The sequence below is a fragment of the Dendrobates tinctorius genome, unplaced genomic scaffold (assembly GCF_039654945.1).
Source record: "Dendrobates tinctorius isolate UK_male_01 unplaced genomic scaffold, ASM3965494v1 ptg000189l, whole genome shotgun sequence".
Lineage (NCBI taxonomy): Eukaryota > Metazoa > Chordata > Amphibia > Anura > Dendrobatidae > Dendrobates > Dendrobates tinctorius.
In genome coordinates this window covers 2,192,501-2,207,291 of record NW_027361856.1, presented here as the reverse complement: position 1 = coordinate 2,207,291, position 14,791 = coordinate 2,192,501, and the positions used below count along the sequence as shown (strand labels likewise).

Below are 14,791 nucleotides of genomic sequence, written 5' to 3'. Positions count from 1 at the left end.
TATACACACCTTTTTTTTTTTTTTTTTTAGCACAATTCTTTCCTGCTATTGAGTACCCTAGGATCTGCGGTATGGCGGGTGATTCTGTTATGATTGAGTCACCGTAGGAGGCAAAAACAGAAATGCTAGCTAAGTCCAGAAAACCAGAGAAGTTGGCAGCTATCGGATTGCAGACCCCTGAACTTATCAACACAACTAGCAGTAGCCGTGGGGGGTTCCTACGATGCCCTAGACCCCTCAATCACAGTCGGAGAATTAAATAGGCCTAAAGAAAGAAAGGGGAAATCTAAATGGCCCCAGAGCAGACCCCAAAGCAATAGGCAGCGCCCAACATATAATGACGGTGAAGCAAGATGAAAACACTAACACAGACAGAAAGATAGACTGAGCAAAGACGGGGCCCAAGCTAACTACATAGGAAAGGACAGGAAGGCTGCTGTCTGCAATCCGTGAAAAACCCTATGAAAATAAGAGCCAACAGACTGGCAGTGAAAAAGGCCCTGAAGACGCTAGGCTTCAAAAAGCTATGTCAGTACTCAGGAATATTCTGACGACAGAGCAACAGGCAAAAGGAGATTCAGCTCACCCTAGCAGGGAATGGCAGAATCCAGAAAAGCAAGGAAAACAAAACACAAATGCAACAGGCAAAGCAAAAAACTTAGCTTTAGGGGAGCAGGAATCAGACTGGTGTCCTAGAAGTCCAAAGAGAAATCACCCGCAGGGCAGAAGGGTGTCGGCAGCCTTATATCCAGTCCGTGACTCCACTCAGCCAGTCATCCTCATTAGACTCAGGTGCCTGATAATCAGGCTCATTACCTTCCTTTACCAGAATAGGGAGTTCACAAGACCTCAGTGACGAAGGGGAAAATGAACTCACAACAGGGCTCCCTGCGCCCGTCTCTGCGGCAGCATCAGTTCTATAGCGCCGCAGGGGGACCCATCACAGGGCCCCGCTTCCGATTGTGGCCCCACCGCTAGCCTGCCTTTCAATCCGAGGGGGGCCGGTTAAAATCCCACCTCCTCCCGTACTACCGCGCTGGCCTGGAGCCCTTTCTGGGCATCGGTGTCTAATTTAGGCCGCGGCTTCGGCCTAGCTGAGGTTGCCGCCTCCTCTCCGCCCCTCCCTGCCCTGCCCACCGGATGACAAATATGACACTCCACAGTGTCATAGAAGGGGCGGATCGAGGCAGAAAGGGCGCGTTTTTACACATCTCTGCGAGCGCTTTCTCAGCTCTCCGCCTCTTTCTTCTCCCTCCTCATCCTCTCGGCCATTTCTGATGCAGGCCATCAGCAGCACCACGCCAGCCAGTCTCCGGGGGGCACAGGACTGTGGATCTTCGGCGCTGGACCTAGGGGCACACTGGTGGGGTAAGATCACAGCTCGGGTTTTTGTGCTCGGCTGTGAATCCGGATTCCCTGTAAGGCTCTCCTATAGGTTCCCCTGCATATCCACCCCTGTAGGGCTCTCTCATAGCCAGCCCTTCCATGCTCTGAGCACTATGCCAGGCTCAAGGTACAAGAGAACCAGGCAGGACTGCTTTTATGCATTCTGCACAGCCTGCAAATCCACTTCCCCCACTGTCGGGACTGTATCCAGAATACTGGGTCAGAACCCCAAGAGGCTCCTACCAATGCTTCAGCGGCTGCTACCACGCTGGAATGGGCTACCCAGATGTCGCAGTCTGACACAGTCCATAGATAACCTAACCTCCACATTACTCCAGGCTCTGTAGGGTCATGTCTCGGCTATGAGCGTTACCCAGCAAAGGGACATCTCCACTCAGGGACAGGCCGTTTCTGGCTCTCCCAGACGTAAGCGGACCCACACGTCGCGTTCCCCTGCGTCATCCCATAGCACACGGTCATCCCCCTCCAGGGAGAGACACCGTAGTTCCAGGTCGCCTAGACCGTCCCCTACCAGAGACAGACAACGCATATCTCCGCAGCGACCCCCGACTACAGAAGACCTCCGCCCCAGCTCACCCACCAGGGAACGCCTCAGCGATACGCAGGATTCGGAAGGCATCTGTGACTCCGACTCAGACAACGAGACGGAGAGGTCTCTGGTCCCTTGTCCCCCTAGCAATACAGCGCTAGTTGAGGACATAATCTCTTCCATCCATCGGGTGCTGGACATTTTCAATCCAACCCCGGAAGCCCCAGAACACAAGATTTGCATTGAAGGTGTTCTGAAACCACCTAAGGTTTTCTCTAACCACCCGGAATTTCAGACGATCCTTACTAAGCAGTTTTCGCAGCCTGAGAAGAAATTTACCAATCGCAAATATTTGGAGGCTAGGTACCCCTTCCCACAAAAGGACACCAAGCAGTGGACAGATCCACCCAAAGTGGACCCCCCAGTCTCTAGACTGGCAGCACAGACCCTCCTCTCACTGCCAGATAGCTCAACCCTCAGGGACGCAGCAGACCGGCAGGTAGAACGCATTGCTCGTTCAGTTTTCGAAGCGGCAGGGGCCTCCCTGGCTCCCGCGTTCGCTTCCGTTTTGGGCGGCCAAGGCCATTCTGGCTTGGGCCAAAACATTGCAAGATGGCCTCCAAGCTTCAAATGCTGAGCTGTCGGACCAAGCGGTTCAAATAGCAGTAGTAGCAGATTACATGCTTCATGCAGCCCTTGACGCCGCAAGAGGTGTAGCGGGGATAGCAGCAAACGCCATCACAATTCGGTGTATCCTCTGGCTGCTGGAATGGAAAGCGGATGCGGCCTCAAAGAAGTCCCTCACGCATCTCCCGTACCTCAGTGGATGGCTTTTCGGTGAAAAGTTGGACACAATGATATCCAATGCCACTGGGGGCAAGAGTACCTCTCTCCCTCAACTCAAACCTAAACGCATGTTTAAACGGCGTGACCAAACATGATTCCAATCCTTTCAGAATTCTGCAGGCTGGTCCGTCTTGCGCCCAGCTCAAAATCGTTACCACTTTCCACGCAGGGACAATCCACGGGTGGCGCAGAGGCCGGACAGGACCTGGCAGTCGAAAGCAGGCCAGACGAAACCCAAGGGAAGAAAACCTCAGAACTTCACCTCATCATGACTCACGAACTCCGGAAGACACCCCACCCGTAGGCGAACGACTTCTACTCTTTCAGCAAGTCTGGCTGCCTGTTACAGAAGACAGGTGGGTCAGGGAAATAGTGTCTTCTGGATACAAGATAGAGTATACTTCCAGTCCACCGAACCGGTTCTTCCTCTCTGTTACACCAAAACCGCCAGACAAGGCTCGGGCCTTCCACCAAGGGGTCTCCTCTCCTTCAAGCAGGAGTTGTAGTACCGGTTCCCGCGACCGAACGCTTCCGAGGGTTCTGCTCCAATCTATTCGTAGTCCCCAAGAAAGGAGGCAGCGTCCGGCCCATACTAGACCTAAAACAACTCAACAAATATGTACGGGTCCGTCATTTTCGCATGGTGTCCCTTCGGTCCATCATTGCGTCCATGGAGCAGGGAGATTTTCTCGCCTCCATAGACATACAAGACGCATACCTGCATATACCAATTGCTCCCGCCCATCAAAGATTTCTGAGGTTCGCGATCAACCAGGACCACTACCAGTTCGTGGCTCTCCCGTTCGGACTCACCACGGCTCCCAGAACGTTTACCAAGATCATGGCAGCCGCCATGGACGTTCTACACTCCAGAGGCATTATAGTCGTTCCATACCTGGACGACCTTCTCATCAAGGCTTCCACCTTCAAGGACTGCGAGGTCAGCGTCTCAATCACAATCGACACTCTGAGTCACCTGGGCTGGTTAGTCAACTTACAAAAGTCATCGACTACCCCGAGTCAGTCCCTGACCTTCCTGGGGATGCTATTCGACACCTCCAGGGGTCTGGTACTCCTTCCCAGGGACAAGGCACTGGCTCTCCATCTAGGAGTTCGCATACTCCTCCGCATTCCTCCCCGATCTCTCCGGTTTGCCATGAGAGTCCTCGGCAGGATGGCAGCAGCAATGGTGGCAGTACCATTTGCCCAGTTTCACCTCAGGCCTCTTCAACTAGCCATCCTCAAGTCTTGGGACAGGAATACTTTCTCCCTCGACAGGGAGTTCCGGCTGACATCGTCAATCAGGAGGTCCCTACACTGATGGCTCAAGCCAACTTCGCTTACAAGGGGAAAATCCTTTCTCTCAGGTCAATGGAAGGTCCTGACCACCGATGCAAGCCTGACAGGTTGGGGTGCGGTACACCTACATCACAGGGCACAAGGCAGGTGGTCACCAGTGGAAGCGACCTTGCCTATCAATATCCTGGAAATCCGGGCCATCTTCCTGGCACTGAGCCTTTCATCACTTGCTGGCAGCCTCTCATATCAGGATACAGTCAGACAATGCCACGGCGGTGGCATATGTGAATCACCAAGGCAGGACCCGCAGTACCCAGGCGATGAGAGAAGTGGCACATATCCTCCACTGAGCGGAAGACACGAGGTCGGTACTCTCTGCGGTCCACATTCCGGGTGTGGACAACTGGGAAGCAGACTTCCTTAGGAGACAGGGAATGGACTCAGGGGAGTGGTTTCTTCATCCTGAAATTTTTCACCAGATCTGCCATCGCTGGGGGACCCTGGACGTGGATCTACTGGCATCCCATCTCAATGCCAAGGTCTCCAATTTCATGGCCAGGACCTGCGGTCGCTCGGAGCGGATGCCCTGGTTCAGGACTGGACCCAGTTCCAGCTTCTGTACATTTTTCCACCCCTCCTCCTGATCTCCAGAGTCGTGAGGAAGATCAAACAAGAGGGAGTTCCAACCATCCTGATCGCGCCGGAGTGTCCCAGACGTACATGGTACGCCGACATCGTACAACTTACAGCAGACGCCCCCTGGCGTCTCCCCGACCGTCACGACCTTCTGTCACAAGGTCCGTTCTACCATCAGAACTCGGGGGCTCTCAATTTGACGGCGTTGCCCTTGAAACCTGGGTTCTAACCCTGGCAGGGCTCTCACCGGATGTCATTACGACCATGATCAGGGCAAACAAAGAAGCCAGCCTGCGGCAAGATTTATTACCGTACCTGGAGAGCTTTCTTTACCTGGTGCAAGGCCCAACTCCCTTATTCCCTCCCGAAGGTACTCGGTTTTCTTCAATCGGGGCTGGACGCCAGGCTATCCCTAGGCTCACTTAAGAGCCACGTGTCAGCGCTTTCAGTGCTTTCCAAAGGCGTATTGCTAACAAGTCGCAAGTAAGGACCTTTCTCCAGGGAGTTTCCCGATTAGTTCCCCCCCCCCTACAGACATCCACTGGAAACGTGGGACCTCAACCTGGTCCTGACAGCATTGCAGGAATCACCTTTCGAACCCCTTAAGGAAGTCCCACTCCGCATTCTGTCACAGAAGGTGGTTTTTCTGGTGGCAATCACCTCGCTACGCAGGGTGTCTGAATTGTCAGCACTCTCCTGCAGACGGCCTTTCCTAGCCTTTCACCAGGACAAGGTGGTTCTCCGTACAGTACTATCCTTCCTTCCGAAGGTTGTGTCCAACTTCCACCTCAATGAGGAAATTTCACTACCATCCCTTTGCCCGGTTCATAGAGTGGAGAAGGCTCTGCATACGCTTGACCTCGTCAGGGCATTGCGTATATACGTGTCTAGGACTGCACCTGATTCCCTTTTCCTTCTTCCGGAAGGTGTTCGCAAAGGTCTGCCAGCTTCCAAAGCTACCCTTGCCAGGTGGATCAAGTCCACGATACAAGAGGCTTACCGCCTTACCAATTCTCCTCTTCCGGCCGATATCTCGGCACACTCTACGCAGGCAGTAGGGGCCTCCTGGGCCATTCGGCACCAGGCTTCGGCACATCAAGTGTGTAAGGCGGTCACTTGGACTAGCCTACACACGTTTACGAAACACTAGAGTGTTCATACCCAGTCCTCAGTAGATGCGAGCCTGGGTAGACGGGTTCTGCAGGTGGCAGTGCCCCAAGTTTAGGGACCTGCTTGCACAATATTCGTCCATTGCTTCCCACCCAGGCACTGCTTTGGGACGTCCCATGGTTCTGTGTCCCCCAATGAGGCGACAGAGTAAAGGAGATTTTTGTGTACTCACCGTAAAATCTCTTTCTCTTAGCCTCTAATTGGGGACACAGCTCCCACCCTGTTGCCCTTACGGGCCAGTGTTTACGGTTGAGTTCTCATATTGTTCTTTGAGCTCGTACATAGTAGCCTTCTTACAGGCATGGTTATGTCGTTTCTGTTACGTTCCTCCTAATGCTTTTGCACAAAACTGGAGAAGGCTGACGCCGTCCAGGGGTGTATACTGCAGAGGAGGAGCCATAGTTAATCTTTTTCAGATTATGCATAGTGTCGCCTCCTAGTGGACAGCAGCATAGCACCCATGGTTCTGTGTCCCCCAATTAGAGGCTAAGAGAAAGAGATTTTACGGTGAGTACACTAAAATCTCCTTTTTTCGGTCAGGATGGGGTGCAGAGTGTACATTAATGAGAAAAAAGGACCTTTTTTGCATTTACCAAATGGTTGCAATGAAAGAGAGTGAACAATTTAAAGGGCTCTGAATAATTTCCGTACCCACTGTATTTACCTAAAATACAAATGAAATGTGTCTTTTTTAACTTTAAGCCTTTGAGATATCTGTTCAATTTGCTTAACTGTTCACAATAACAGTAATTTTGACCAGGCGTGCACATACATTTTTACATGCCACTGTACGTGGCACGGTAGGTGCAAATGTATGGTGTGGTATGGGAGCCGAGCCCGCTCCACAAAAGTAGGGTGCTAGCAACGTTGTAAAGTAGCGGTGGGATGTGTCTTGACAGATTTCTCCCTTCTCTACAGTCTCCCTGCTGCTCTGTCATGGGTACCGGTGGTTTACCGTGGGAGGGCCTATTGCCAGCTCTTATGAAGCCCAACCTGTGGATGGAGATTACTAATTTCCGAATATACTTCAATAATCTACTTTAATCAATTAACAAAATGCAAATAAAATGAACAAAGGAGAAAGTCAAATGTAATAATGGTATGACCTCACTATGTATTAAAACTGGCCTCAACATATTAATTATTTTCGGAACACTTGCACAGAGTCGTGGATTTTGCAGGATAATGGTCAAGTTTTTGATTAACCAATGATGCCTAACATCATTTTTATACAGTGGGGAAAAAAAGTATTTAGTCAGTCAGCAATAGTGCAAGTTCCACCACTTAAAAAGATGAGAGGCGTCTGTAATTTACATCATAGGTAGACCTCAACTATGGGAGACAAACTGAGAAAAAAAAATCCAGAAAATCACAGTCTGTTTTTTTTTCCTTTTATTTGCATATTATGGTGGAAAATAAGTATTTGGTCAGAAACAAAATTTCATCTCAATACTTTGTGATATATCCTTTGTTGGCAATGACAGAGGTCAAACGTTTTCTGTAAGTCTTCACAAGGTTGCCACACACTGTTGTTGGTATGTTGGCCCATTCCTCCATGCAGATCTCCTCTAGAGCAGTGATGTTTTTGGCTTTTCGCTTGGCAACACGGACTTTCAACTCCCTCCAAAGGTTTTCTATAGGGTTGAGATCTGGAGACTGGCTAGGCCACTCCAGGACCTTGAAATGCTTCTTACGAAGCCACTCCTTCGTTGCCCTGGCAGTGTGCTTTGGATCATTGTCATGTTGAAAGACCCAGCCACATTTCATCTTCAATGCCCTTGCTGATGGAAGGAGGTTTGCACTCAAAATCTCATGATACATGGCCCCATTCATTCTTTCATGTACCCGGATCAGTCGTCCTGGCCCCTTTGCAGAGAAACAGCCCCAAAGCATGATGTTTCCACCACCATGCTTTACAGTAGGTATGGTGTTTGATGGATGCAACTCAGTATTCTTTTTCCTCCAAACACGACAAGTTGTGTTTCTACCAAACAGTTCCAGTTTGGTTTCATCAGACCATAGGACATTCTCCCAAAACTCCTTTGGATCATCCAAATGCTCTCTAGCAAACTTCAGACGGGTCCGGACATGTACAGGCTTAAGCAGTGGGACACGTCTGGCACTGCAGGATCTGAGTCCATGGTGGCGTAGTGTGTTACTTATGGTAGGCCTTGTTACATTGGTCCCAGCTCTCTGCAGTTCATTCACTAGGTCCCCCCGCGTGGTTCTGGGATTTTTGCTCACCGTTCTTGTGATCATTCTGACCCCACGGGGTGGGATTTTGCGTGGAGCACCAGATCGAGGGAGATTATCAGTGGTCTTGTATGTCTTCCATTTTCTAATTATTGCTCCCACAGTTGATTTCTTCACTCCAAGCTGGTTGGCTATTGCAGATTCAGTCTTCCCAGCCTGGTGCAGGGCTACAATTTTGTTTCTGGTGTCCTTTGACAGCTCTTTGGTTTTCACCATAGTGGAGTTTGGAGTCAGACTGTTTGAGGGTGTGCACAGGTGTCTTTTTATACTGATAACAAGTTTAAACAGGTGCCATTACTACAGGTAATGAGTGGAGTAAAGAGGAGACTCTTAAAGAAGAAGTTACAGGTCTGTGAGAGCCAGAAATCTTGATTGCTTGTTTCTGACCAAATACTTATTTTCCACCATAATATGCAAATAAAATGAAAAAAAAACAGACAATGTGATTTTCTGGATTTTTTTTTCTCAGTTTGTCTCCCATAGTTGAGGTCTACCTATGATGTAAATTGCAGACGCCTCTCATCTTTTTAAGTGGTGGAACTTGCACTATTGCTGACTGACTAAATACTTTTTTTCCCCACTGTATGTAGTTTGACGCAGAAAAAGCTGTGTATGAGGCTTAAAACTCGGTGAGGAATAGCCAAACTCTACTATAAAGGTGAGGTTGCTGAAGAAAGTTTTGTCACTATTCATACACCATGGTGAGACTGGAGGACAGCAATAAGACACAAGTTAATTATACTGCATCAGCAAAGTGTCTCCAAGGCAAAGACTGGGGTTTCAAGATGGGCTTTTTTAGGCTCTTTTGAAGAAGAAATGGGTTAACATTGAGGAAAATAGACGCAGTGGTTGGCCAAGGAAATTTAGTGCAGCAGATAATGGACACATTCTTAGGGTACCGTTACACCTAGCGACTCACCAGCGATCCTGACCAGCGATATGACGCGGTCAGGATCGCTGGTGAATCGCTGGGTGGTCGCTAGTGAGCTGCCACTCAGGCAGATCTCACCAGCGACATCGCAGGGGACGGGGATCGCTACTTACCTGTCAGACGCGGCGATCCTGCGTCCTCCTGCCCGGCTCCACGCGTCACTCGTCGTCACAGCAGGAAGCGCCGCAGGAAGTGGCCGACGAGGAATGGTCCAGGAGCTTCTCGCGCGATCAGCGATAAGCAGCGGGGGAGCCGGACGGAGGTAAGTATCACACACAGCGATATCGCTAGCAATATCGCTGTAACGTCACAAAATCGGTGACTTTACAGCGATATTGCTAGCGATATCGCAGTGTGTAACGGGGGCTTTACTACTTTTTCAAATAGATACAAACACATGGGCCATGCACACAGTGAACAAGTCTGTAGGACTGTGTCCACACCACCAAAAGACTGAAACATAGAAAAGCACTGTAAAACAAATGTAAAACTACTCTGTTGTAAAGTGACAGTATACAGCAAGTGCTAGTAAAAAGATGATAAAAAAACAGGCTATTTGGTTGATATGTTTTTTTCAAAAAATGTATACTAAGCCGCTCTACCAAACGTCAAGGTAACCCACATCTGAGCAGTCCCTAACGGATGTATTTAAAAACTTGGTCACGTGTATAGTACCTACATGAGTAGGATTAAGACAGGTAATGTCCGATGTGGACACGTTGCAGAGGACGGCCTTTATGTGCATGGCCCGCACTTTTTAAAATAGGCAGATATCTAGCAGGGCCATCAGCTCAGAACAGGCAGCTGCTAGTGGGACCCAGCTACAGCCATCTACTGTTCTGAGAAGTCTGGCCAGAAGTGGTCTTCATGAAAGATTTCTAGATGAAAACACCATACCTACTGCATGGAAACAAGGCCAAGTAGCTCAACTATGCATGAAAACATAGAAACTGAGGTGCAGAAAAATTGGTGCAGATACTCTGTACTGATGTGAAATACTTGACTATAACAGAAGAGAGTTTGTTTTCAAGGAGCTTGAGAGTGGTTCAATAATGAGTCTCTGCAGTCAACAATGAAGCATGATGGGGGACCTGGTAAGTTTCTGACTGCATTTCAGCAGATGGAGCTTGAGATTTGTTCAGGATTAATGGTGTGCTGAATCCTGAGAAATACAGGCAAATAATTATCCTTCATATAATACTATCATGGAGGCATCTGGCTCTAATTTTTATTCTACAGCTGAAAAATGACCCCAAACATGCAAACAATGTCATGAAGTACTAACAGTCTTGGAAGTGATGGTATGCCCTCCACAGAGCACTGATTATGGTTGAGTCTATCTGGGATTACTTGAAGAGGGAGAACAATTAGCACAAGAGACAGAAGATCAGGGGTTAGTTCTCCAATTTGTTTGGAACCCCCCTGCAGAGCTTCCATCACAAGTTGTGCACGAGAAGACAAAAGCCGGTCACACCAAATATTGGTGGGATTTAAGTTTCTCATTTGTTCATTCACTTAATTTTGTTAATTGATAAAAATCAACTATTAATAAGTTGAATTTTACAAAGCAGCTAAAATATTATCACAGTAATGTTACAGAATCATCTGACCAGAGAATATTTTTTCTGTCTAAATGATTTAAAAATGAAACCCATAAAGAACAGTGGTGGAGATGCATTTTTTTTCAATATTTTACCACACTTTATTTTTAAGGTTGTCATGTTTATTGAAGAAGGAGAATTTTGCCCTGAACTTGGAGCAGGTGATCACTGATTATTGCTGCCAGAGTCTATCCTTGTGCCACATGAAGAAGTCTGACCAAGCACGATGTCTTCTACTCAGCCTTGTCCAGGCAGCACAGCAGTGTGTGGATGCTTCCCTTTCTAACATGGACTTGGTGGTATCCATATGTTCCCAGAATGGCGAGGACATTGCTGTGAGTAAACCTACGACTCTACTTTCTGACACCAAACAGTACGCTCTTACAGCATCAGCCCTGAACTTTGTGAAGGCTAAATCTACATTAACGGCAGCCATAGCTTGCTTAAGTGTCACCCAAAGTCAAAAGCCAGCCAAGTCTGGACTGTCCTGGATGGAATTGAGAGGCAGTAGGAAGGAAAGTCCACTAGAGATGGATAACATCGCTAAGGAGTGTGACTTAATACTGTCAGAGTTACCGGTTTTACAACGGTTCCTTACTTTAATGTCTGCGCCTTTTCGTGAGGGTTCCCCGGATGTTTGTGGATTGAGTGGTCTTCTCTGTGGGAAGCCTTGCATTGCTTCAGTCCTTTTAGGACTCCATGCCTCATCAGCCTCTACCATATTATCGGAAGCTTTCCAGGACGTACTGACGAAGAAAAACTGGAAAAGTGCGCTGCAGCTTTTAAGCCTGTACGTCGGAGACGTAGATCTACAGCAAGTCAGGGATGCTCTTTTGTGTTGTGCTGCTGCTGAAGGTAAAGTTAGTGAAAGCTATTCTAAAACTATGGAAAAATTGTGTGTTTTTATTTTTTAAATTAATCCTCAATTGTGTTATGTTTAGAAAAAGAAGGCTGGAGACACCTTTTTGCTGTTCGTGATGCTACTTTAAGAAGCAAATTGGCTCTTAATTTTCTGGACAGATGGCCTTTGGATGCCTGTGAAGATATCCTGTCTTACTGCATTTGTGAACTGGATCTTGAAGATGGTCTTAAACTGGAATTACGAGCCAAAAGGAAAGAACTGGACATGTATGGGAAGGTACTGAAGAGAATTGTGTATTGCCCAAAAAATTTACGACTTTTAAGTCTGTCTCCAAATAATCTGTCAGGTTGCAAGTATCAGACATTGGACAGTTGCCAAATGGTGATTTGTTAGCTGGCCATAATTGAATTACACTAGCACTGCCCCATGATGGTGATTCCGTAGAGGGTGGTGATGAAAGTATGGTGAGTGACACCAGTGTCCCATGATGATTTGTTAGAGGATTGTGGTAGGAGAAAGGTGAATGACAGCAGCACCACCTCACAGCTTCTATCACAGCCCTTAAGAAGAATAGTCTTTAGGGAACAGCGCTGGTGTCACTCACCCTGCTTCTATCACCATACCCTGATAGTATAAAGACAGCAACAAAGATACTGTGTGTCTAACAGTAATTGGAGATCATTGTGAACATTTTTGTTTTCAGTCTGAAGGTACATCTAAACTTCTGCAAATGGTTTGCAGGACAACCTGCAAAGAAAACCATGACTCAAGAATTTTTGATTAATTTCTTTTCTTGTAGATTCTTCGCCTATCAAAAGATGTTGCCTGGGGAAGTTGGCAAGATTTAAAGGAAGACTGTAGTAAGGATCCTCAGGCTATTATCACAATTATCTTAGAAGCGAAGGTATAGCACCAAAAGATGTTGTTTGCTTATCCTATTGAAACAGCCAAGTTTGTACCAAGGTCAAAGCTGTGGTCAGATTCTGTAAAAAAAAAAAAATGCTTCCTGTCATTCATTTGTTATCCCAATTGTTATGCCTCTTGGGGGTTAGTGATCCAATACTAACACCTAACATAGGTCAGTGTAGCTTTCCTTGACCTGTTGATGGACTTAGCCCTCTTTCACACATCCGTTTGTCTCCATCAGTCAAAATCCGCCGTTTTGCAAAAAAAACGGATCCGCCATTTTTCTTGGCAGATCCGTTTTTTTCCCCATTGACTTGCATTATCGGCGGATCTTGATGGATGGTCATCCGTTGGATCCGCTTTTTTACGGATCCTCTCTCTCTCTCCCTCCTTATTCCAGACACGGTTCCTTTAAAATTCTACCTTACACGGATCCGTCAAAACAACGGTCCGGTGCCACCCGTTTTTTTCAATCCACCTGCGGATCCATTTTCCGCCATTTTAGCGGATTTCGACTGAGCACAAGAATGGTTGTGTGAAACAGGCCTTAGCAGCTCTGAGATTAGTAGTACATAAGAGATATCTGTTAGACAGCTTGTCATTTTGCAGACTGCCATCTCTCCCTATCAGGTTAGGTTCCCATCTCTGATGATGGCCCAGGATCTGAGCCTGCATCTTTCCTGGTAGACAGCGAGTGGAGTTGAGCTCTGCCTGCTATTTTTAACACCTTAAATACTGTTGGCATAAGTACAAAAATGTAAACATGTTGTGTATCCACTAGAAATACAAAACCTAGGATATGATACATATCCAAAGGATATATCTAAATATTTAACATTTTATTTCAATAATGCATCACATTAAAAGGGAAATTTCCACAAGTGGAATAAGTCATATGGAAGAAATTTTACCACTAATATGAAGTACAACATGTCACAAAAAAACATTCTCTGAATCAGTGGGGTTGAAGCGTTCCAGAGTTATAACCTCAAAAAGTGACAGTGGTCAGAATTGTAAAAATTGGCTTGGTCATTAAGTACCAAATGGCTCTGTCACTAAGGTTGTTAAAAACTTCTAAAAGAAAGCTATACAGTTTTGTTATTGCCATAATTGTACTGGCCTGGACGGTCGCACTGCCTGGTTTATGTCGACAAAAAAATAAGTTACCGTATTTTTAGGATTATAAGATGCACCCCAAATTTTGAGGAGAAAAATAGCGAAAAAAATCATTTTTTTTAATAAAATAGTGGTGCTTATAATCCATGCGTCTTATTGCTTAGGCTTGTTTCACACATCCGTCTGTCACCATCAGTCAAAATCCGCCGTTTTGCAAAAAAAACGGATCCGCCATTTTTCTTGGCGGATCCGTTTTTTCCCATTGAGTTGCATTACCGGTGGATCTTGACGGATGGTCATCCGATGGATCCGTTTTTATACGGATCCGCCAAAATTTTGGCGTCCGCCGACATACCCGGACGGACAATGAATCGTTTTTTTTTGGCCGGCCGGATCCGCATTTCACAGTGCGCATGCCCGTAGGAATTGACTAAGCCGGAAATTTAACCCTAAACTCGGTTCTGGCGGCTGAAAAAATCTCTCTTTCTTTCTTTCTTTCTTTCTTTCTTTCTTTCTTTCTTTCTTTCTTTCTTTTTTTCTTTTTTTCTTTCGTTCTTTCTTTCTTTCTCTCTTTCTCTCTCTCTTTCTTTCTCTCTTTCTCTTTCTCTTTCTCTCTCTTTCTCTCTCTTTCTCTCTCTGTTTCTCGCTCTTTCTCTCTCTTTCTCGCTCTTTCTCTCTCTCTCTCTCTCTTTCTCTCTCTCTCTCTTTCTCTCTCTCTCTTTCTCTCTCTCTCTCTCTCTTTCTCTCTCTTTCTCTTTCTCTGTTTCTCGCTCTTTCTCTCTCTTTCTCGCTCTTTCTCTCTCTTTCTCGCTCTTTCTCTCTCTCTCTCTTTCTCTCTCTCTCTCTCTTTCAAATTCAAATTGGCTTTATTGGCAGGACCAAAATACAATTAGTGTTGCCAAAGCAAGAAAAGAAGTGTGGCAGGGGAGTGGATTAGGGTAGTGGGGATGGGGAGTGATTGTCCATTTGGAGGTCTTTAGTTCCTCTCATCTTATGACATGTGGTGACATATTGGGCGGCGACCTCCACCATTGATTCTTCTTCCCCCAGTAGGATGCAGAGTTTCCTCTCCTCGTCCATGGATGGGAAGTCTGGGGTATGGGTGGTAAGTTTCTGGAAGTGGGAGTCCCTCACTGCTGAGTATTTGTTGCAGTGCAGCAGGAAATGCACCTCATCTTCCAGAGCCCCCTGCTGGCAGTGCTGGCACAGTCTGTTCTCTCGTGGCTTGTATGTCT

At 47.1% G+C, this 14,791-nt stretch overlaps 1 protein-coding gene across 2 annotated transcripts in view; it reads left to right on the top strand.

The window, feature by feature from the left end:
• The window catches only part of ZFYVE26 (zinc finger FYVE-type containing 26), a 217,620-nt gene that overhangs the window by 99,485 nt on the left and 103,344 nt on the right, over positions 1-14,791 (top strand). For both annotated transcript variants that reach the window (XM_073552265.1, XM_073552264.1), the window contains exons 20-22: positions 10,785-11,527; positions 11,614-11,810; positions 12,334-12,438. In XM_073552265.1, coding sequence (XP_073408366.1) covers positions 10,785-11,527; positions 11,614-11,810; positions 12,334-12,438 — 1,045 coding nt within the window. The remainder of the gene's footprint in view (positions 1-10,784; positions 11,528-11,613; positions 11,811-12,333; positions 12,439-14,791) is intronic.